The sequence below is a fragment of the Myxocyprinus asiaticus genome, chromosome 25 (assembly GCF_019703515.2).
Source record: "Myxocyprinus asiaticus isolate MX2 ecotype Aquarium Trade chromosome 25, UBuf_Myxa_2, whole genome shotgun sequence".
Lineage (NCBI taxonomy): Eukaryota > Metazoa > Chordata > Actinopteri > Cypriniformes > Catostomidae > Myxocyprinus > Myxocyprinus asiaticus.
This window is the reverse complement of record NC_059368.1, coordinates 46,216,879-46,242,584: the sequence shown is the minus strand read 5'-3', so window position 1 is coordinate 46,242,584 and position 25,706 is coordinate 46,216,879. Positions and strand designations below refer to the sequence as shown.

The following is a 25,706-nucleotide window of genomic DNA, read 5'->3' as shown; positions in this document are numbered from 1 at the left end:
GATTGACTCTGCAGAAAGTTGGCGACCTCTGCGCACTATGCGCCTCAGCATCCGCTGACCCCGCTCTGTCATTTTACGTGGCCTACCACTTCGTGGCTGAGTTGCTGTCATTCCCAATCACTTCCACTTTGTTATAATACCACTGACAGTTGACTGTGGAATATTTAGTAGAGAGGAAATTTCACGACTGGATTTGTTGCACAGGTGGCATCCTATCACAGTACCACGCTGGAATTCACTGAGCTCCTGAGAGCGGCCCATTCTTTCACAAATGTTTGTAGAAGCAGTCTGCATGCCTAGGTGCTTCATTTTATACACCTGTGGCCATGGAAGTGATTGGAACACCTGAATTCAATTATTTGGATGGGTGAGCGAATACTTTTGGCAATATAGTGTGTGTATATATATATATATATATTTAAACTGTATACAGTGCATCCGGAAAGTATTCACAGCGCTTCACTTTTTCCACATTTTGTTATGTTACAGCCTTATTCCAAAATGGATTAAATTCATTATTTTCCTCAAAATTCTACAAACAATACCCCATAATGACAACGTGAAAGAAGTTTGTTTGAAATCTTTGCAAATTTATAAAAAAAAAAAAATAAAAAAAATCACATGTACATAAGTATTCACAGCCTTTGCCATGACATTCAAAATTGAGCTCAGGTGCATCCTGTTTCCACTGATCATCCTTGAGATGTTTCTACAACTTGATTGGAGTCCACCTGTGGTAAATTCAGTTGATTGGACATGATTTGGAAAGGCACACACCTGTCTATATAAGGTCCCACAGTTAAAGGTGCATGTCAGAGCACAAACCAAGCCATGAAGTCCAAGGAATTGTCTGTAGACCTCCGAGACAGGATTGTATCGAGGCACAGATCTGGGGAAGGGTACAGAAAAATGTCTGCAGCATTGAAGGTCCCAATGAGCACAGTGGCCTCCATCACCCGTAAATGGAAGAAGTTTGGAACCACCAGGACTCTTCCTAGAGCTGGCCGCCCGGCCAAACTGAGCGATCGGGGGAGAAGGGCCTTAGTTAGGGAGGTGACCAAGAACCCGATGGTCACTCTGACAGAGCTCCAGCGTTTCTCTGTGGAGAGAGGAGAACCTTCCAGAAGATCAACCATCTCTGCAGCACTCCACCAATCAGGCCTGTATGGTAGAGTGGCCAGACAGAAGCCACTCCTCAGTAAAAGGCACATGACAGCCCACCTGGAGTTTGCCAAAAGGCACCTGAAGGACTCTCAGACCATGAGAAACAAGGATTGAACTCTTTGGCCTGAATGGCAAGCGTCATGTCTGGAGGAAACCAGGCACCACTCATCACCTGGCCAATACCATCCCTACAGTGAAGCATGGTGGTGGCAGCATCATGCTGTGTGGATGTTTTTCAGCGGCAGGAACTGGGAGACTAGTCAGGATCGAGGGAAAGATGAATGCAGCAATGTACAGAGACATCCTTGATGAAAACCTGCTCCAGAGCGCTCTGGACCTCAGACTGGGGCGAAGGTTCATCTTCCAACAGGACAACGACCCTAAGCACGCAGCCAAGATAACAAAGGAGTGGCTATGGGACAACTCTATGAATGTCCTTGAGTGGCCCTGCCAGAGCCCAGACTTGAACCCGATTGAACATCTCTGGAGAGATCTGAAAATGGCTGTGCACCGACACTCCCCATCCAACCTGATGGAGCTTGAGAGGTCCTGCAAAGAAGAATGGGAGAAACTGCCCAAAAATAGGTGTGCCAAGCTTGTAGCATCATACTCAAAAAGACTTGAGGCTGTAATTGGTGCCAAAGGTGCTTCAACAAAGTATTCAGCAAAGGGTGTGAATACTTATGTACATGTGATTTTTTTTTATTTTTATAAATTTGCAAAGATTTCAAACAAACTTCTTTCACGTTGTCATTATGGGGTATTGTTTGTAGAATTTTGAGGAAAATAATGAATTTAATCCATTTTGGAATAAGGCTGTAACATAACAAAATGTGGAAAAAGTGAAGCGCTGTGAATACTTTCCGGATGCACTGTATTTATACCGTATATATATGAGTCAATGACGTGTTTGTTTTTTTTTTGTTCAGATTTATTACATTATTCAAAAATCCGTTAAAAATGCAATTCACACAAAACAATTACTTGAATACACCTCTTCTATGATGAACATGTTTTAAATTACTGAGTTCAAAGTCATTTTGATATAATTTGATATACTTTTCTTTTAATTAAAACATGTCATGTGGTGTAACCGTCCAGAGACAGTTAATATATATATATATATACACTACCAGTCAAAAGTTTTGAAACACTTACTCATTCTTTATTATAATTTATTTTTTCACATTTTATAATAATAGTAAAGTCATTAAAACTATGGAATAACATAAATGGAACTATGGGAATTATGTTGTGACTAAACAAAATCCAAAATAAATCAAAACTGTGTTATATTTGAGCATCTTCAAAGTAGTCACCCTTTGCCTAGAATTTGCAGACATGTACTCTTGACATTTTCTCAACCAACTTCTTGAGGTATCACCCTGGGATGCTTTTTAAACAGTATTGAAGGAGTTCTTATCTATGTTGGGCACTTATTGGCTGCTTTTCTTTATTATTTGGTCCAAGTCATCAATTTCAAAAACTTTTTTTTTTAAATTAAATTTTAGTTTTATAATGAAATAAATTAATATGGTGGCACAATTATATTTTTGTCTACAAAACTAATTTCAAACATTTAAGCATACGCCTTCAGATCAAAAGATTTTTAAGATCATGAGAAACATTTCAGGCAAGTGTTTCAAAACTTTTGACCAGTAGTGTATATCAAAGTCTCAAAAGCTGAAATTCTATAAAAAAAGAAATGTTGGCATGAGTAGTGCAGAATAAACATTTATTAATGCAGTGAAACAATTTTGTTTTAAAATATAATCTAATAATAATATACTGTAATTTAAAAAGCTTCTGTCCACAGAATCAAAGTCAGATGGTGTAACCAACATGTAGGTAGCCATTTTTAACTTCTTTAAACCCTCATGACTGTCATATTTTTTTTTGTCATATCATTAGATATCAATATTTTTACAATTTAATGAAAAGACACATTTTGTTAAGGTCATTTGGTGTAACCCTGAGAAAACTTTTGATATTCCTGACTCAAAAATGTATTTACCTTGAAAAAACTGTTTTAAAATGAATGATTAATGTGTAATTCATGTATTCAAGATTTAAGGAAAGTATTTTAATATCTTTTACTTGATGGTTACACCACAAAAAGTCATTAAACAATTTTGTTGTAGAAAATGCAATAAATGTTTTTCAGAAATTTGTGAAACCAACATGGACACAAAGATTACATTTCTACTAACCTGACACGTCACTTATTGCTTTTCTTTGGCCATCGCATTACAACTCTTTACTTTTTTAGTGTTTGTTTTTTACACCCCTGTGTTCTGTTCCACTTCGTTGTGTTCTGTCTAGCTGTTTTTAAAAAATAATCTGTGTGTGGTGGATAGACTCACGTCTGATTATTTAATTAGCAGATTTTGACAATATGTAGTGTTGCACATCCCTTTTTTGTCTAGTATGTTCTGCTTGTGAAGTGTAGTTCATTTTCCTCTGTGCAGGTGGTGGAATACATACTGGACCGGAATGCTTGTCTGCTGCCTGCATACTTTGCCGTGACTGAGATCAGAAAGCTGTCACCGGAGGGGGCGCTCTCGCACTGGGTGAGGTTCAGCACATACACACAGTCTGACTGCATGCATTGAGTCATGACTGATTGTTGTTATGGCCTTGTCGATAACTTGATATTAAGTTACACCTGCAATAATGAAACAAACATTTTGTTTTTTGCCTTTTTTTTCCATTATCAGTTGTTGGGTAGCCTGATATCTGACTTTGTTGATAGTTTCAGACCCACTGCTCGAATAAACTCCATCTGTGGTGAGTTTATAAGTTCACAGTTGTGGAATACTGTTGCTCATATCCTATAAGCCTCTGGTGCAGCATGCCACATGTTTACTGTGTGATGTATGTCTCAGGTCGCTGCAGTCTTCTGCCGGTGGTTAATAATTCTGGTGCCATCTGTAACTCATGGAAACTTGACCCAACAACTCTGCGTTTCCCTCTCAGGGGAATGCTGCCATATGATAAGGTACTGCTGTTGTTCCCACAGAATAAAGCTGTGGTGTTTTACTCCCAGCTCAGTGGACCGCTCCTGGAGTTACACATCACAGCACTGCTACATTGAACGTTTTAGTCAATATTTGACTACATTTAGTCAGTATTTAGTCATGTCATATTCCTTCATTTTTGTCATTTTTACTCTGACTAAAATGGCATATAATTTTAGTCAACTAAAATATGTAATAATGAGCAGTATGACAAAAAAGTGTCAAGCTGTCAAAGTTGAAACCTAAACCAAATATTTATTAATTTAAACAAGTAACAACTTGCATACAAGACCTTGTGAAAACCTAAAATAGGCCTAAGTTCCTGCACTAATAGCATATAATAGGGCTGGACGATAATGGTGAAAATGATCATCATAATTATTTTGCTCAATTTAAATCATGATTATTGTCATTTGAAGAAAACAAAATTAAAAATTTCTTACAAGGCTACACAATAAAAAAATAAATAAAAAAATAAATAAATACGGTTGCCACTGCTTAGAAATCGATTATAAAAGTACAAAAAAACATAAAATTATGTTAAACAGTAGCTTTCATGTTGAACAAGTTGTTAGAACTACTAACTAGTAAATGATTATTGAAAATGATGAAAAGCATGTTTGCCCATGCTTTACTGCTAATAGAAACAGTGACTCTGTAGGGTGTTTACACTTGCATCCTCTTTTAAGATCTGTTCTATAATTATTATTATTAATTACAATTGTTCACATTATTATATTCACATACCCTACAGTAATATATAAAATCTGCCATCTTCTGCTTGTTTCCATTCAAATGGACTTTTATCGCTAAAAATGGTGTGCGTGATGACGTCATGCCTAAAAAAACACTTTGTCACATAAGTTTTGGTTTATCGCAAAATAAATCTGCCCTTAAGCTGTTGCCATACAGAAAGGTGTGTTTATCGCTAATAGTGTACCTTTCGCCTCTCAGATGTCCCTAATCCCCCCACCTGAAGGAGCAGTTGTCTTCTGATAGGACTGCAATATTGGTCCTGATGTTGCACCTATCGCAGGTTGCCACCGGTGCCGACCCTGAAAGTGAATCATCATGGCCCTGTTCAAGCTGGCAACCTGCACTAAGTAGTGGGGGAAACTTTCGTTCTTAGTATAAGGACCATCCATCGATGTGTGTATGCTGTGTGCACAGATATTAAAGAAACACTGATGCGGTGTAATTTCAGGGTTTACATATGATACATTCCTGATATTCAAGAGGCTATTTTGATCAATCATCTAATCTAAAGCATCGCCATCTCAGCTGCATTATGTCCCGCATATTTGTCCAGCAACCTTGATTATCATCTAAAATTCATTTTAGCATCATAATGCAATTGACATTTTCTGAAGAAGCTCAGCAAATGCGATCCGAGGTGAAGAGGGTTCGATTTCAAATATCGAAAAGTTTTTAAATGTTCAAAAGCTTGTTTTCTGACAAATAGTTCTGATAGTTTATAGTCTTGATAAAAGTGTAGAACATTCTGAGAATGTCATGCAGCCGACTTTATTCATCTACAGAACATGGTAAGGCTCATTTAAGTTTGTGTAAAGAAAAGGCATATATAGGCCTAACAATATCATTTTTGGTTTGTAATTTATTTTTTTAATTTAATGCTTTATTCATTTGGTAATTTATTTAATTGAATACAGGGAACAATAATTTGATAGAATTGGATTGTGTGTTAGTGTTCAAAAAAAGCACACTGAAGCTTTTCTCCTAGTATTGTGTATTTATTTTTAATTTAAAACATCTTTGTGCACAGAAATATGTTTTTTGTATTGTGGGCTAAGTCTGTTATTATTAATGGTGTGGAAAAACAACTTTAATAAATAAACGGATGGCTACCATGATTCAATTAATCACAAAGAGTGGCCATTCATTTGTTCTCCTTGCACTTGTCGATGACAGGTGCATGGTACGAGATATTTGCATTGGCACTCCTGGAAGTGTCATGACTCAGATGTGTTTGCAACATCGGATCTGTGCAGGTATGCCATTAAGATCAATCCATAACAGTGCAAATAATGCTTCACATATAATAAATTGGCTTTCAAGGATGTATACCTTGTCGTCATGATTAACACAGGCTAACAACTGGGGTAAATTCTGTCATGTGACACTATATTTTTGCGTTAATGCCGTTTTCTTGACAAAAAGTGTTTCCAAACCAGTTTTTTTGTGACATTTGAAGTATCAACATAGAATGTATGTGCTAAATGTCAACACTTGTGAAATTTTAGCTATAATTTGTGTTTCCATCAGCTATATTGGTAAACTTTTTGATGCACTGCACCTTTTGGTGCAAAAAAAACCCTTGGGTGGAAACATGTCTAGTGACAACAGCCATTAATTTTTTTCCCCACTTGTATTCTGGATGGTCCCGCCTCCTGTGTTCGGACTGGCTACTAACAGCTACTTACAAGCGGTCTGCGGTTGGGCAGTTGAGAAGTCATTCATATCACCTTAGTAACAACATTAAACAGAGGGACATCATATCAAATAAGTGGCAGAAAAACAAACAGCCACTAAGTTCGAAGTTCAATGCGAATTTTAAATGGTTAATATTAGACAAGACAAAACTATCACATGCATTTAAATAAGTTGCTTACAGCTTTGTCGATTAATATTATAATGGGGGCAATGCTTCCAGTGTATGAACGTGTGTGTTTTTACTCTTTTATGTCCTATACAACTGATAGACCTATTTACTAAACAGTATATTCCATACAGCTCAATATACGATATGTAACAAAATTTGTCACTTCTTTTATTTAATTTCTTATGATTAATTCTGCAGTTAGTTTTTAATAATTTAGAATGTTTAACTATTGGTAGAGTGTTTAAACTTAAATTAAATGATCAAGATGTGTAGCAATTTATCAAGATGTGTGTTTGTGTAGCAAACTTAATATCAAGACATTGAAAGTCATGTAAATTACATGTTTATTAAAAAGAATAATATTTCGGGGGCCTGGGTAACTCAGCGAGTATTGACGCTGACTACCACACCTGAAGCCGCGAGTTTGAATCCAGGGCATGCTGAGTGACTCCAACCAGGTCATCTAAAAAACCAAATTGGCCCGGTTGCTTGGGAGGGTAGAGTCAAATGGGGTAACCACCTCATGGTCGCGATAAGTGGTTCTCGCTCTAAAAGGGTCACGTGATAAGATGCGCGGATTGATGGTCTCAGAAGCGGAGGCAACTGAGACTTGTCCTCCACCACCCGGATTGTGGTAAGTAACCGCGCCACCACGAGGACCTATTAAGTGGTGCGAATTGGGCATTCCAGATTGGGAGAAAAAAAGAATAATATTTCAAATTATCAATTAGAATAAAGGGAGAGTTCACCCAAAAATGAAAACTCTCTCATCATTTACTCACCTTATGCCATCCCAGATGTGTATGACTTCCTCTGCAGAACACAAATGAAGATTTTTTAGAAAAAGATCTCAGCTCTGTAGGTCCATACAATGCAAGTGAATGGCAACTAAAACTCAAAAGGTTCAAAAAGCACATAAAGTCAGCATAAAAGTAATCCATATGACTCCAGTGTTTTAATCCATGTCTTCAGAAGTAATATGATAGGTGTGGGTAAGAAACAGATTAATATTTAAGTGCTTTTTTTTTTATTTCACTAAAGTGAAGATGAACGTGTAGATTTATGGTAGAAAAAGGACTAAAATATTTCTCTTGTTTCTAAGAATATGGTAAGAAATAATTGAAGTTTTTATGTTTCTTAGCTTACAGAAAAGTGAAAAATACACTGTCAGCTGTGAATTAAAAATGTTGTTTTCCAACCTTGCTGTCTTAAAATTATAATAATAATGCATCTGTCTCCATCTATTATTCAGTCAATTCAAACAGAATTCAAGTTCTGTTTAAATTGAATAAAATTACCTTGAAATATTTTCAGTTCCAAGGGTGGCTATGTGCTCACCATCAATTCACTGTACTTAGCAATATTGCAGTCAGGACTCTGACAAAAAGCATATTTACATTAGTGCTGCCTGGCTTCAAATTTAAGCTTTTTTTTTTTTTTTTCTTCAGATAAATGGGTGATTCTGTAACTATAGGCACTTGACCTGATATTTTTTTTTCATTATAAAAATAAAAATTTCCATATGGTGGTCTTTCTATTTAAAACGGAATTTCTTCACATTCCATCTCCACGCAGTAAATTATTTCTTTTGTACAGCATTCTCAGAAAAGTCTGAAATAGTTAATTGCAAAAAATACATATTCTCTCATGGGGAAGTGGTGGTTACCTTGATAATTTATATTTTGATATTTGGCATACTGTGAAACCATAGATGTGGGAGCCAGGCAAAATCGGTTTGTCAAAAAAATAAATATATATATTTTTTTAAATCGTGTTCATATTGCTCATTATTGTTCACATATAACTAACTATTTTCTTTCCAGTAAATTTATTCAGCCATTTATTTATAATAAAATGAAAATCACAAATAGTTAGAAAGTGTTAGAAGTTTTAGAATCGATAACCATCCAATCAGAAGGCGTCAACAAGCTGGTGACATATAGACAATATTTGTCCAATCATTTGACCTCTAAGTATATCAATCGTGGGAGTTACTGGAATATGGGTGGGAAACAAATAATGCTGACAACGGTAGCTTCTCAAACGGAAGGCTGCAGCCTAGTAAACGCGGGAGTACACGGTGCGATTTTCGGCTGTTGTGCGAGCTCCCGACCAATTTTTTCCAGTAGGGAGAGATCGCGTGAAAATCGTTGGTGGTCGCGGCTCGCATCGTGTGAGAGGAATTATGAGTGGAGCCAAGCAGCTTATTTATTTTAAACTTTTTATTGCTATTTGGCAAAAAAGGTACACCAAATAAAAAAGGTAAACAGTAAAACATTGTTCAATTTTAATCCCTTCCATAATCCCCTCTGTCCTACTTAATTTAAACAAACGGAGAAAAGGAAAAAAATAAAAGTTCCGTCTTCCAGTTGATGTTAATTTCTATGCATCATTGCCAGTTTCAGGTGAGCAGGGTAAGCCTTTTACATCGTCTAAAAAGGGATCCCAAGTCTCATAGAAAGAGCACCTTAGCTTAAGTCTGATACAATAAAAAATGTTCTGTATCCACCTGTCATGTGCCGGGGTGTTGCATGTTTCCACCTAAGAAGGATAGCCCGTCTGGACAAAATAGTGGTAAAAGCAATGACTTGCCATTCCCGAGCTGTCAAGCCAGGTCTAGGGAGTATCCCAAAGAGGGCTGATAAGGGATCAGAGTCTATATCAATGTTAAGAGCATTTTTGAGTGTATCAGACGTGTTTGATATTCCGACAGACAATGCAAACAAAAACTATAAATACAGTTGTGCTCAAAAGTTTGCATACCCTTGGAGAATTGGAAATATATGTACCATTTTTAAAGAAAACATGAGTGATCAGGCAAAACACATTTCTTTTATTTCTTATGGGATTCAGATTCAACTGTAGGTTATAACAGAATGGCACAATCAAAACAAAACATGGCAAAAAAAAAAAAAATGAAATGACCCCTGGTCAAAGTCTGCATACCCTTAGTTCTTAATACTGTGTATTAGCATCAATCACAGCGTGCAGTCTTTTGTAATAGTTGTCTATGAGGCCCCAAATTCTTGCAGGTGGTAAAGCTGCCCATTCATCTTGGCAAAATGCCTCCAGGTCATGCAAAGACTTTGGTCGTCTTGCATGAACCGCACGTTTGAGATCTCCCCAGAGTGGCTCGATGATATTAAGGTCAGGAGACTGTGATGGCCACTCCAGAACATTCACCTTTTTCTGCTGTAACCATTGGAGGGTCAACTTGGCCTTGTGCTTAGGGTCACTGTCGTGCTGGAAAGTCTAAGAGCATTCCCATGTGCAGCTTTCGTGCAGAAGATGGATTCAAGATGACGGCGATTATGGCTGCTGCGTTGCGAGCTCCGAAACAACATTGTAGTTTTTTGTTTGTTTTGTTCACAATTCTTATGTTTTTTGAATTGGATGTTGTCTACGACAGACAAACACTTTTGGACATTGGGTCTGCAATTACACACCGTAAACCGGACTTCAAATTCCTAAATGCCGACCCGCTGTTTACAAACACGCCAGCGGAGCCCTTTGTCTGGGCTGCCCGGCCGCGGAAACGCAGAAGGAAAAGGGGAAACAGAGCCGGCGTTCTCATGAGAGTAAGACGTCGCACAAATCGACCCCCGCTACCCAATATTCTACTGGCAAATGTTCAGTCTCTGGACAACAAGCTCTGCGAGCTGAGAGCGCAGATCTCTTTCCAATGAGAGATGAGGGACTGCTGCATTATCTGCCTTACAGAAACTTGGATGTCTGTGGAGATTCCAGACTCAGCCATCGAACCTGCAGGGTTCTCTGTGCACTGAGCGGACAGAGTGAAAGACCTCTCAGGTAAAAGCAGAGATGGTGGTGTATGTTTTATGATCAACAAATCCTGGTGTGATCAGAGGAACGTACATTCTATCAAGTCTTTCTGCTCTCCTGATCTGGAATTTCTCATGCTTCTGTGTCGACCATTCTGACTACCGAGGGAATTCACAGCGGTCATTATCACAGCTGTGTACATCCTGCTACTAGCCGACACAGACCGGGCACTCAAGGAACTGTATGGGATTATAAGCAAGCAGGAAACCGCACACCCTGAGGCCACGTTCATTGTGACCGGGGACTTTAACAAAGCCAATCTCAAATCAGTCGCACCAAAATACCACCAACACATCAGTTTCAACACACGAGGGGACTGGGTTTTGGACCATTGCTACTCTCCCTTCTGGATGGCTACAAATCCCTCCCCCGCCCACCATTTCGCAAATCGGACCACTCCTCCATACTGCTTCTGCCCGCTTAAAGGCAGAAACTGAAACAGGAAGCACCCCCCCTTTAGAACGATCCAGTGCTGGTCAGACCAGTCAGACTCTACGCTACAAGACTGTTTTGATCGCACGGACTGGGAGATGTTCCGGTCCGCCTCTGATGACAACATCGAGGTTTACGCTTATAGCATAACATGTTTCATCAGAAATTGCGTAGAGGATGTTGTTCTGTCCAAAACAATACGGATCTACCCGAACCAGAACCTTGGATTAATAGCGACGTTCACGCGGCACTTAATGCATGGACCTCTGCTTTTAATTCCGGGAATGCGGAGGAGCATAAACAAGCCAGTTATGCCCTCCGAAAAACTAGATCTAGAATCAGAGCAGCAAAACGCCAGTACAGGAACAAGATTGAAGGACAGTTTAACACCACCAACTCTAGAAGCATGTGGCAGGGAATTAATATCATCACGGACTTTAAAGGGAATAAAAACTCCGGCGTGAACACCGCTGCCTCTCTCCCGGATGAGCTTAACGGTTCGAGGGAAATAACACCGCCCTCGCAGAGAAAGCTCTCGTGGCTGAAGCTACAGAGGTTAGTTCACTCTCCGTCTCTGTAGCGGATGTAACCCAATCCTTCCGACGGGTGAATATCTGTAAAGCCACGGGTCCAGATAGCATTCCGGGCCGCATCATCAGAGCGTGCGCGAACCATCTGGCTGGTGTTTTTACGGACATTTTCAACCTTTCCCTCTCCTTGTCTGTAGTCCCCACATGCTTTAAAACGTCCACCATTGTGCCTGTACCAAAGCAATCCAAAATCACTTGCTTAAATGACTGGCGTCCTGTTGCTCTGACCCCCATCATCAGCAAATTCTTTGAGAGACTAATCAGAGATTACATCTGCTCTGTGCTGCTTCCATCACTGGACCCATTGCAGTTTGCTTACCGCAACAACCGCTCCACTGATACAATACACACTGCTCTCTCCCACCTGGAAAAAAAGAACACTTATGTGAGAATGCTGTTTGTAGACTACAGCTCAGCATTCAACACCATAGTGCCCTCCAAGCTTGATGAGAAACTCCGGGCTCTGGGCTTAAACGGCTCGCTGTGCAGCTGGATCCTGGACTTCCTGTCAAGCAGACGCCAGGTGGTTAGAATGGGCAGTAACATCTCCTCATCACTGACCCTCAACACTGGAGCCCCACAGGGCTGTGTTCTCAGCCCACTCCTGTATTCCCTGTACACACATGACTGTGTGGCAACACACAGCTCCAGTGCCATCATTAAGTTTGCTGATGATACAACGGTGGTAGGTCTGATCACTGACAATGATGAAACGGCCTACAGAGAGGAGGTGCACACTCTGACACACTGGTGTCAGGAGCACAACCTCTTCCTCAACGTCAGTAAGACAAAGGAGCTTGTGGTGGACTTCAGGAGAAAAGACAGAGAACACAGCCCCATCACCATCAATGGAGCACCAGTGGAGAGAGTCAGCAGCTTCAAGTTCCTGGGTGTTCACATCACTGAGGAACTCGCATGGTCTGTCCACACTGAGGCTGTTGTGAAGAAGGCTCATCAGCGCCTCTTCTTCCTGAGACGGCTGAGGAAGTTTGGAATGAACCACCACATCCTCACACAGTTCTACACCAGCACTGTAGAGAGCATCCTGACTGGCTGCATCTCCGCCTGGTACTGCAATAGCACCGCCCACAACCGCAAAGCCCTGCAAAAGGTGGTGCGAACTGCCAGACACATCATCAGAGGTGAGCTTCCCTCCCTCCAGGACATATATACCAGGCGGTGTGTGAAAAATGCTCGGAGGATCATCAGAGACTCCAGCCACCCGAGCCATGGGCTGTTCTCACTGCTACCATCAGGCAGGTGGTATCGCAGCATCAGGACCCGCACCAGCCGACTTCATGACAGCTTCTTCCCCCAAGCAATCAGACTTTTGAACTCTTGATCTCTCATGATCAAAATACATCAGCACTGCACTTTATTAATCTTATTATCTCACACTGGACTGTCATAAATTATTATATTTTCTCTTAACAACACACTGACAACTGACTATCAACCGACAGCCTGAATGTCAGTACAGTACAATACAACCTACTGTACATTTTATATATACTATATATACTATTTTTTTCTATTGTATAATGTGTATTCTATATTGTGTGTATTGTATAATGTACATTGTATGTTATTATTTGTATATTGTGTTGTGTGTAATTATGTGTATATTAGATTTTAAATTGTGTTGTGTAAATCTGATGTTTATTGTAGATTGGTATATGTCTCATCACTGTCACGACTGCTATATTGTTCGGAACTGCACCCAAGAATTTCACACACTATTGCACTTGTGTATATGGTTGTGTGACAATAAAAGTGATTTGATTTGAAGAATGCAAATTGTCTGCCAGTATTTTCTGATAACATGCTGCATTCATCTTGCCATCAATTTTCACAAGATTCCCGTGCATTTAGAGCTCACACAACCCCAAAACATCAGTGAGCCACCACCATGCTTCACAGTGGGGATGGTATTCTTTTCACTATAGGCCTTGTTGACCCCTCTCCAAACATAGCACTTATGGTTGTGACCATAAAGCTCTGTTTTGTTCTCGTCACTCCAAATTACAGTGTGCCAGAAGCTGTGAGGCGTGTCAAGGTGTTGTCGGCCATATTGTAACCAGGCTTTTTTGTGGTTTGGCGCAGTAAAGGCTTCTTTCTGGCAACTCGACCATGCAGCTCATTTTTGTTCAAGTATCGTCGTATTGTGCTCCTTGAAACAACCACACCGTCTTTTTCCAGAGCAGCCTGTATTTCTCCTGAGGTTACCTATGTTTTTTTTGTTTCCCGAACAATTCTTCTGGCAGTTGTGGCTGAAATCTTTCTTGGTCTACCTGACCTTGGCTTGGTATCATGAGATCCCTGAATTTTCCACTTTTTAATAAGTGATTGAACAGTACTGACTGGCATTTTCAAGGCTTTGGATATCTTTTCATATTCTTTTCCATCTTTATAAAGTTCCATTACCTTGTTACGCAGGTCTTTTGACAGTTCTTTTCTGCTTCCCATGACTCAGTATCTAGCCTGCTCAGTGCATCCACGTGAGAGCTAACAAACTCACTGACTATTTATACACAGACGCTAATTGCAATTTTAAAAGCCACAGGTGTGGGAAATTAACCTTTAATTGCCATTTAAACCTGTGTGTGTCACCTTGTGTGTCTGTAAGGCCAAATGTTCAAGGGTATGTAAACTTTTGATCAGGGCCATTTGGGTGATTTCTGTTACCATTATGATTTAAAAAGAAGCCAAACAACTATGTGATGATAAATGGCTTCATATGATCACTATCCTTAAATAAAAAATTTCCAAAATTTCACAATTTCTGCCAGGGTATGCAAACTTTTGAGCACAACTGTATACTGTGTATATTTTTCATATATATATATATATATATATATATATATATATACACATACACAAATACATATGCTTTTTCTCCTTTTTTTTTCTCCGCCTCTCCTCTTCTTTCCATAAAGAATATTCATACATACTGCCAGCTGTAGATCAACAGAATGACACCTGTACGTCTTTGACTAAAACACCACTCGTTCAGATACCATTAAATATGATATGAGTGCAACCCAAAGGTTTCAATTTTTGATAGTTCTCCAAGTTGTATCAATTTAGCAGTAAGAGGAGGTGATTGGTGAAACTGGACCGTTCTCAGCAGCTGTTCATTCGGCTGTTCATTCGGGTGCTTAGTTAGCAAACATTGGTTGTGTTATAACACACGCTCCATGTGGGCCGATGCCAAAAAGTCCTCAGCTAAAAACTAAAAAAGGTGGGAGCGAGAGACAAACACGTCTACTCCATTAGCCCTCTCTTCCGGAAGTCCCGAGCCAAGCAACTTATGCCGCCCACACACTATACGACTTTCAAAGTCGTTGGATTGCTGTACTGTTCACATTACACAACTGTCTGTCTATAATGATGTATCTTGAAGTTGCTGTGGTTTGCACATTATACAAGGGATTGGCAATTTGGGGGGGGGGGTCACACATTACAAAACATTTCACTAGAAAGAATCCCCGACAACTCTGTCTGGTCTCCAAACTATGTTTCACAACAAAACGCACATGAGAAGTGATACAAGAAATGACGTAAGATCACGCGTGAGACTAGAGTTCTTCCCTCTAAAAATGGTGGTCTTGCGATTCAAGTTGTTTGTGCTCTGATTTGCAGTGAAAAACCAAAAAAGAAAAGAATATGGAGGAGAGAATGGTTGGGGAGACACAGGCAGCAAGGATTGTTTGTTCTGCAGAGAGAGTTGGAGGTAGAGTTGGGGCACTCGTGTTTGGACTCGGACTCGATCCGAGTCACGAGTACAATTTTAATGGACTTGGACTTGTCACGGGCTCGAATGCATGTTTACTCGGACTTGACTTGGACTCAAGCCTTTGGGACTCTGGATTTTCTTCTGAGTCCAGCCAAGACCATGACATTTGTGATGAAATGAAGAAAAAAAATAACAAAGCAGAAATTAATGAACACATCTCTGTCTGCATGAAGCTGCATTAGACCCTGAAGTCGTAGACGTAGCCAGAGTTGTTTCACTGTGTTTAAGCAAACACACGCACACACACATATGCACGTGCACAGGCACACTCATCAGTCAACCAATACGCTTGAATGTTACTACAGAGACTAATGTATAGCATCGACTACCGAGGTGGCTGGCATGACGAAAACATAAAGACAGGTGTGTATTCAATGTAATAGAAACTAAACAAGGCAGTTTCACAGGACACGGGTCCTGACAACTGGTAAAATTACACGTGACGTTAGTACAGCCAAGATGGTGCTCGCATTGCAGTTTCATCGTGGTTGAAAACTTAAAATCAAGAACTTCATTAAGTCAAGTCACCCTCATCATGTCTCTCACAGTTTACTAAAAACAGCATATAGAAAAAATAAAAATACTTAAATATAGTATTAATATTGGATATTAAATATTTTTAGGCATAATGTATCTACACATGTAGGCTTCTGTAGTCTCTTGTGCTTGAACTGGTCCATAATAGCTTGATGAATTAACTATGTAACTTTTTAAATAGTTTGGGGAAAAAAGCGTTATTGCTAAATCAGACAGCAACTCTGAGCAGATAAACAGCACCTATTTGTTACTGATTGACTATTTTCAAAGAATTGACGAGCTGCTTAAAATACATTCTTTTACAGCATTTGTCCACCATTCACAACATTCAACCATGCACAATAAAATATTAGGATATTTTGGGCAGTGAAATGTTTTGTTTATAATTTAATTATAGACTATAAAATAAATGTATTATTCAATGACAGAGTTTGTGTATGAAGCTAAACTTAATGTTACGAGATGAATTTAGTTGGTTATGACATTTGTATTTTACATGATTATTGTATTTTATTTTTATTGTAAACCACTGGGTCTTTTTTAGCCTATATCTTTGACACGTTTGAAGGACAATTCTGTTAAATTTATGACTCAAAATTATTATTCTGTATGTTTTTGCGGTTAAAGAAGAGCTCAATTAAATTTTCTTTGGTTGGTTTAAAGATTTCAGACTTGATTGCAGACCAACGCGGTTGCCGCTCACGCAAATATCATTATTCAATTATTATCAATTATTATTATTTTTGTATCTTCTGCGGCAGCTGCTGCGAGATGCACACGAACGCATCAGGGATTTAGGTACACGAGCAGCACGCAGAACTGCCCTGCATTGTGCGGTTTCCCGCAAATTAACTAGAAAATCATGTCTGTGACGACATGGCCCTAATATTATCAGTGGGCTTTTCCAGTGTTTTTGGATGTAGCATTTGCAGTCAAATCATAAGAGTGCTAATTACTACTGTGTTTACTAATTTGAACAGTATGTATTTTCCCAAATCAGTCAGCAGATAAAGAAAAAAGATTCAGAAAGAAATCTCTGTATAGACTATTATTTCTTTAGTTAGGGATACTTTTAAATAAAACTAAATTAAATTGAATTGACAAATTGAAAATGAGGTAGAAATAAAAACTAAATTAAAATTTTAAACATAACCTTGGTTGTAGTGACTAACACATCTTTCACTTTCTTTAGTCTATGTTTGAGTGGAGCGGAAAAAGCAACAAAAAATTGAATTGTCAACAGAACACAATAAGAATTGTGTTGAAGGACAGTTTTGTCTTCATTCAAGCATATGCTTTCATTCTGAAACCACTTTGAAGTCTGTTCAGCACGATACTAATCATAAAATATATATATGAAAGGCAACAGTGGTGTTTTTGTTACATTTATATTGACAAAATGTTTTTCTTAGTTGTGAAGGTTAAAATAAGCTTAAAATATTGATGTTGAGTTTACGGTTACAATTTTAATTTAGATTCATGAACAGATTAATTCAGACTCAGCATCTGCGACGCATCGGTGCATCTCTCAGATCGCGTCTTTGAAAATTCACACATAGCTATCATCGCTCACGTGAGTGAGCACCGATTTACTTCTGATTTCGGGCTTTTGTCGATGATCTCCATTAACTGTCGATGGGTGGAAAATCAGGGCTAAAATTGTGTAGTGTAAACTCGGCATTATGAGCAGCTCACGACCTCCCGATCATTTTTAAAACTGTCTAAAAATGTGCCCGCTGTCGGCTTGAATTCGTGAGGTGTGTGCAGTTGAACGAACCGATTTGGCGATCTACCTGAAGTTGACCAATCAGGAGAAGGTGTTACAACTCACACGATCAATGAAAACTGAGTGTTCATGAAGCTTTTACAAATTTGGAGAAAATGGTCATGTTAAAACTGTGTTTTCCCATATTATTCATGACCACATCATTGGGAATGATTCTACAGAAATGCCATGCTGTTCTCTGCTCTTCAAACAAATCATTTGCCATACGGGTTGCGCTAGAAAACGTCATGGTTACTGGTGTAACCTCCGTTCCCTGATGGAGGGAACGAGACGTTGGTGTCGATGTAGTGACACTAGGGGTCACTCTTGGGAGCCCGAGACACCTCTGGTCTTTGATAAAAGGCCAATGAAAATTGGCGAGTGGTATTTGCATGCCACTCCCCCGAACATACGGGTATAAAAGGAGCTGGTATGCAACCACTCATTCAGGTTTTACGCTGAGGAGCCGATATAAGGTCCGGCCATTTCAGCGGGTAGTTCAGCGTTGTGGCAGGAGGGACCAACGTCTCGTTCCCTCCATCAGGGAACGGAGGTTACACCAGTAACCATGACGTTCCCTATCTGTCACTCACTCGACGTTGGTGTCGATGTAGTGACACTAGGGGTCCCTATACAAAACGCCACAAGGCTGAACTGTGTTACGTGAACTGGCGGTGTGTGGTGGGCAGACTTGCTGTGTGCCTCATAGCCAGCACACCAGGTCGACACGTAACCTCCCCCAACACAGTTATGAGTGTCGAACGGCCCTTTTTGGGGACAAGTCGACTACCCAGAGATAGAGACAGGCTTAACCCAGTCATGGCCTCTTTCCCCTTCTCTTTTTCCACTCCCTAAAAAGAAGGGGGATTATCTGACTGGGCCGCCAGGTCTAGTTGGGGGGTGTCCCTCCCAAGGGGAGGACACCGCGGAGACCACACCTCGCCCCAAGAGAGGGGGGGATATTTAAGTGGAAGAATACATCACATGGTCTTTCCAACCATGTGGAGAGCCTTCAAGGTAGATCCTACCCAATGGGGGAGGAGTTACTACAACATGGAGACTGAGGGGCTCTGCCCAAGGAAGACGCAGTTTGCCAGTAGGGAAACGAACTAGCGGAAGATATAGATCGCATGGGGTTAGCCTTACAGGGAACCGCCACATGCGGAGCACCTACCCCAGAACAGGGCTCTTAGTTAGCGCGTGTACTGGGCCGGCAGTGAGTCTCTCCGAAAACTCGACTGCCACAGGGCTCGGAGGAAGTCAACCAGGGAACAACCTTTGTGAACACTACTGGGAATTAACAGCGCACGTCTTCAGCTCAAAAGGAGGTGGAAGGCGCTATGTGCAAGCGATACACCCGGCCGGCTATCCCGGGCTTATCCGCTTGTGTTGCGTGCCACTACCTGGGACGAAACCGGTTCCACCCGGAGGTTGTAGAACCTTGCAAAGGTGTTGGGTGTTGCCCAGCCCGCTGCTCTGCAATGTCTGTTAGAGAGGCACCTCTGGCCAGGGCCCAAGAAGCCGCTACACCACGAGTAGAATGGGCTCGTAGCCCTACCGGGGGCGGCATGTTTTGGGCGAGACATGCCATAGTTATGGCGTCAATGAGCCAGTGGGCGATCCTCTGCTTGGAGACAGCGCTTCCTTTCCGCTGTGCACCGAAGCAGACAAAGAGCTGCTCAGGGAGTCTAAAGCTCTGCGTGCGATCCAAATAGATGTGCAAAGTGCGCACCGGACACAGCAACGCCAGGGCTGGGTCTGCCTCCTCCTGGGGCAGCGCTTGCAGGTTCACCACCTGGTCTCTAAAAGGAGTGGTGGGAACCTTGGGCACATAGCCCGGTCGGGGGTCTCAGGATCACGTGAGAATAGCCCGGACCGAACTCCAGGCACGTTTCGCTGACAGAGAACGCTTGCAGGTCACCTACCCTCTTGATGGAAGTGAGCGCAGTCAGGAGGGCAGTCTTCAAGGAGAGTGCCTTAAGCCCGGCTGACTGCAAAACTCAAAGGGGGCTCTCTGTAGACCCTGAAAAACTACAGAGGTCCGATGAGGGAACAAGGCGTGGCCTGGAGGGATTCAGCCTCCTGGCGCCTCTTAGGAACCTGATGATCAGATCATGCTTCCCTAAGGACTCACCGTCGACTGCGTCGTGGTGTGCTGCTATGGCAGCAACGTACACCTTCAAGGTGGAAGGGGACAGCCTCCCTTCCAACCTCTCTTGCAGGAAGGAAAGCACTGATCTGACTGCGCACCTCTGGGGGTCTTCCTGATGGGAAGAACACCACTTAGCGAACAGACACCACTTAAAGGCATACAGGCGCCTCGTAGAGGGAGCCCTAGCCTGAGTGAATGTGTCTACCACCGCAGGTGGGAGACGGCTTAGGTCTTCCGCGTCCCGTCCAGGGGCCAGACATGGAGATTCCAGAGGTCTGGGCGCGGGTGCCGGATGGTGCCCCTTCCCTGAGAAAGAAGGGCCTTTCTCAGGGGAATTTGCCCGGGGGGAGCTGTCACGAGGAGCGTGAGGTCCGAGCACCACGTCTGGGCGGGCCAGTAGGGTGCTTACCAGGATGACCTTCTCCTCGTCCTCCCTGACCTTGCACAGGGTCTGTGCGAGCAGGCTCACTGGGGAAAACGCATATTTGCGAATGCCAGGGGACCAGCTGTGCCAGCGCGTCTATGCCAAGGAAGGCCTCGGTGAGGGCGTACCAGAGCGGGCAGTGGGAGGATTCTTGGGAGGCGAACAGGTGCACCTGTGCCTGACTGAATCGACTCCAAATCAGCTGGACCACCTGAAGGTGGAGTCTCCACTCTCCCTTGAGGGTAACCTGTTGTTACGGCGCGTCCGCCGAAGTGTTGAGGTTGCCCGGGATGTGAGTGGCTTGCAGCGACTTGGTGCTGCTAACTCCGTTGGAGGAGACGGCGGGCGAGTTATGACATACAGCGGGAGCGCAGACCGCCTTGGCGGTTGACATATGCTACCGCTGCCGTGCTGTCTGTCCGAACTAGCACGTCCTTGCCCTGGATCAACGGCCGGAACCTCCGCAGGGCGAGCAGAATTGCCAGTAACTCGAGGCAGTTGATGTGCCAACGCAGCTGCGGACCCGTCTAGAGGCCGGCAGCTGCGTGCCCGTTGCCAACAGCGCCCCAGCCCATTTTGGAGGCGTCTGTCGTGACCACGACGCGCCTGGAGACCAGTTCTAGCGGAACACCTGCTAGTGGAAACGAGAGGTCGGTCCAAGGGCTGAAAAGACGGTGACAGACCGACGTAATGGCCACGCGGTGTGTCCCGTGGCGCCATGCCCGTCTCGGGACTCGAGTCTGGAGCCAGTGCTGAAGCGGCCTCATATGCATCAACCCGAGAGGGGTGGCCACCGCCGAGGACACCATATGCCCCAGGAGCCTCTGAAAATGTTTCAGTGGAACCGCTGTTTTCTGTTTGAACGCCTTCAAACAGGCCAGCACCGACTGGGCACGCTCGTTCATAAGGTGCGCCGTCAAGGAGACTGAGTCCAACTCCAAACCGAGAAAAGAGATGCTCTGAACCGGGAGGAGCTTGCTCTTTTCCCAGCTGACCCGAAGCCCTAGTCGGCTGAGGTGTGAGAGCACCAGGTCCCTGTGTGCGCATAACCCGTCTCGAGAGTGAGCTAGGATTAGCCAGTCGTCGAGATAGTTGAGAATGCGAATGCCCACCTCCCTTAACGGGGCAAGGGCAGCCTCTGCAATCTTCGTAAAGATGCGAGGAGACAGGGACAGGCCGAAAGGGAGGACTTGTACCGATACGCCTGACCCTCGAACGCAAACCGCAGGAAGGGTCTGTGTCGAGGAAGGATCAAGACGTGAAAGTACGCATCTTTCGGGTCTACCACCGCGAACCAATCTTGATGCCGGACGCTCGCTAGAATGCGTCTTTGCGTCAGCATCTTGAACGGGAGTCTGTTTAAGGCCCGGTTCAGTACTCGCAGGTCCAAGATTGGCCGCAACCCACCGCCTTTTTTCGGTACAATGAAGTAGGGGCTGTAAAACCCCTTCATCTCGGCTGGAGGGACAGGTTCTATCGCGTCCTTCCGTAGGAGGGTAGCGATCTCCGCGCAAGGTAGCAGCGTTTCCATCTTTCACCAAGGTGAAGTGGACACCGCTGGACCTGGGCGGATGCCCAGCGAAGTGAATCGTGCAGCCGAGTCGGACGGTCCGGACCAGCCCTCGCGACGGACTGGAAAGCGCAAGCCATGCACCCGAGTTCCGCGCAAGGGGGACCAAAGGGACAACGTCATCGGATGTACCGGCGGGTGGGGCCTCGCGGCGGGGCGGAGCTTGAGGTGCCACACCACATCGTGGCCGTGCTGAGTCTGAGGACATCAAAGCACTTACCTGGCTCCTTGTGACCACCCCCGGAACAGCCTGGGACGGGGGAGGAAGAGGCCTGTCCTCATGACCCGTGGAGACTGTCACATCGGGGGCGGATTTGTGCCACAGCTGGGCGCTCAGGGCGGGAGACCGCCGCTGGAGCGCCAACCTGCCAAATGGAGTGGTGGACGGTGGTCGTGATGCCAGCCGTACACACCGAATATGTGACCCAGGGAACAAGGAAACCACTCTTGCGGAGCTCTTGAGTACTGCAGCCACTTGGGCATGCAGCGCAATTTAAATGCAAAAGGTAACAAAAAGAAGATCTGCTTACCAGCTCCAGAGCAGCGGGTTTCGTTGTCCCTGGGTCGCCCGTCTCAGGGGCGCTTCGAAGACCTCCGTGGGTTCTTCGGTGCCGGCTGTGAGACGGGTGGCGTCGGCTTCCTGCAGTGGGCTCCACGCCGGGGCCGGGCCGGAGGGGCGGGCTGCGGCGGAGCCGGTGCAGTCACCGCAGGGGGACGCCCTCGGCGATGAGTAGATGGGGGAATCTTGAGCCACGCCGGGGCAGGACAAGCCGGCTAGCAGCCATCTACTGCTCTACCATCGAGAACTGCTGGGCAAAGTCCTCGACAGTGTCGCCGAATAGGCCCGCCTGGAAAATGGGGGCAGCAAGGAATCGTGTCCTGTCGGCCTCACCCATCTCGACCAGGTTGAGCCAAAGGTGGCGCTCCTGGACCACTAGTGTGGCCATCGTCCGCCCGGGAGACCGCGCCGTGACCTCCGTCGCTCGGAGAGCGAGGTCGGTCGTCGAGCGCAGTTCCTGCATCAATCCCGGGGCGGAACTACCCTCGTGCAGTTCCTTTAGCGCCTTGGCAGACTTGCAAGAGAGCCATGGCGTGCAGGGCGGAGGCGGCTTGTCCAGCAGCGCCGTAGGCTTTGACCGTCAGAGACGACGTAAACCTACAGGCCTTGGACGGGGGCTTTGGGCACCCACGCCAGGTGGCGGCGCTCTGCGGGCATAGGTGCACCGCGAGCGCCTTTATCCACCGGGGGATTGCCGAATAACCCTTGGCCGCCCCACCATCGAGGGTAGTGAGAGCGGGGAAGCTGAAAAGATCGGGACCGGGCAGTAAAAGGTGCCTCCCGCGGTCTTGTCAGCTCTTCATGCACTTCCGGGAAGAAAGGAACGGGGCGGGGCGTGGCTTTGAGCGGCGCCGCGAGCCCAGGAACCAATCACAGAGCCGCGAGGGTTCAGGGAAGAGCGGTGAAATCCACTCTAACCGACGCTCGCGGCTGTCCGGGAAAGCATGTCGTCATCTCCGAGTCAGCCTGTGACTGGGCGATCGACCCCGAAGAGAGGAGCCCAGCCGAGGCTTCCGACTGGACGAGCCCGCTCTCTGATGCTGCGCTCGAGAGCTCATCACTTTCGCGGGCTCCGAATAAGAGGTCGAACTCGCCGTGAGACGAGCCGGCGGACTCACCCGGAAGCCCGATCGGGGCAGACGAGCGTGCTGGGGAATGGGAGTTCCGCGGGGGGATACCCGGCGGAGGCGGTCCCATTGGGGTCCCCAAATCGCCCCCAGTGCTAGCCGCGCTGGCCTCAAACCCGTGGGTAAAAGGACTGAGGCGGGAGCCTCTGGGGTGGCTCGCTTCCTTACGAAGGCGAGCCGCGACCGCAACGTTGCCATGGACACATTCTCGCAATGAGAATGTGACCATCCACGAACGCTGTCTCCGCGTGAGCAGTGCCCAGACACGAAAGACAGTGATCGTGACCGTTAGAAGGCGAGAGATAACGAGCACAACCAGGAATAACACACAATCGGAAAAGCATCTTTAAAAAGACGCGTCTTTAAAAAGACGTTCCGTGTGTGCGCTCTTTTAGAGAAATATATACTCTTTTAGAGGGGAAAAATGCTCTTTCAGAAAATATACTCTCTAGTTTTTCTGCCGAAGCGCCCAGGGGCGTTCTCTGCAGTGCACCAGTGCAGAGGAGGGAGAAGCCGCTGAAATGCGCCGTCAGATCCAGCAGGTGAATGAACAGTAGTATTCAGCTCAATGAGCATGACCGTTCGGCTCCGAAGAGAAAATCTGAATGAGTGGTTGCATACCAGCTCCTTTTATACCCGTATGTTCGGGGGAGTGGCATGCAAATACCACTTGCCAATTTTCATTGGCCTTTTATCAAAGACCAGAGGTGTCTTGGGCTCCCAAGAGTGACCCCTAGTGTCACTACATCGACACCAACGTCGAGTGAGTGACAGATAGGGAACAATCTTTATCACTCTGACGGAGTTTAACATTTCCATCGTGTTTTTTTTTTATTCATCACACTTGCATTCGTTTCAGTTCTAGGGCTTAATTTAGGGGGATATAGCATCTGTTATAATTGTATATGCACACGATAGTGGATATGTGATTAACTCTCCAAGTGCGAGTCTATTAAAACAAAGGACTTCTAGGTTGAAGTTCTACCTGTCAATCAACCGCTGTGCTAAAACAAGATTTTTAAACTTTGCTGTGTGTGGCTTTAAAGCGCATTTACATGGACAAGGCCTCACAGATCTTCTTCAGAATGTCTGCTATCAACATGCAAGCTGTGACACAGATGAGGAGTAGCCAACATCTAAAGCTGAATAATACAGATAGTCAACTTCACTAAAATAACTCATCATGTCATGTTTGCGCTTAGATTACATCCAAGTATAACCGACAGAAATTGTGTGCAAATTTTATGCACTTTCTTTTTAATCTTGTACGTTTTGTGCACTTTATTATCATGCAGTAACTGGCAGCAACACACTGACGTTATTATTGATGTATGCAGTTATAAAATCACATGACCTCCCTTCGAAATCTGTCAAATGTAAGACAGCATTTGTAATAATTATCCATATTTATTATTGATTTATTTTTTTAAATCTGCAGAAGAGTTTTCAGCTAATGCAGCCCCTGGCCATGTCAGTCTTCTTTTTTATTTCTAAATCGCAAGCTTCGAGGAATTAAAGCAATGTCCTCCTCTGGCTTTATGTCTTATAATGATAAATAGCGCAAAAATTAATGCGATTGCTCCAGAATTTGTCAGGTCGTAAAGTCGTGTTGTGTACGATTGCACCTGTATGATTATCAGATAAACTGACTCGTAACATGTGCAGGGGCTCACAACCTCCCGAGTGTCAGAACTCGCACTGTGTACGCCCAGAATTTGGCTGTGTCCTTCCTAGACCAGTCCTTCTGAGGCTGCAGGCTAGACTCCTCCTCAGCATTTAGTGCTAGAATTAGAGAAGTAATGGAACTTATTGCTGAGGTGACACCTCATCTTGTACACAAGTTGGAGGATTTTATAAGCACTGTGCACCAACTCGGGGAAAAAAGAAGCAGGGGAGCAGAGACAGATGATTGTACAATTCACGATGCGGAAACACCGGGATGAGATTTGGAAGTCAACTAAAAATTCTTCAGTGTGCGTGGAGTGAGATTCGTGGAAGACCTAACAAGAGAGGATTGAAATGCTCGCATTGTGCTGTGGCCTTTGATTGAGAAAGCATGTAAAGATGGAAAGAAGGCTTACTACCGAGGTCCCCATGGTTACATTGAAGG

At 44.0% G+C, this 25,706-nt stretch overlaps 1 protein-coding gene across 1 annotated transcript in view; it reads left to right on the top strand.

Moving 5' to 3' along the window:
* The window catches only part of LOC127416019 (mediator of RNA polymerase II transcription subunit 23-like), a 119,309-nt gene that overhangs the window by 11,052 nt on the left and 82,551 nt on the right, over nucleotides 1–25,706 (top strand). Inside the window, exons 5-7 of the mRNA XM_051655090.1 lie at nucleotides 3,633–3,734; nucleotides 3,882–3,951; nucleotides 4,050–4,162. Coding sequence (XP_051511050.1) covers nucleotides 3,633–3,734; nucleotides 3,882–3,951; nucleotides 4,050–4,162 — 285 coding nt within the window. The remainder of the gene's footprint in view (nucleotides 1–3,632; nucleotides 3,735–3,881; nucleotides 3,952–4,049; nucleotides 4,163–25,706) is intronic.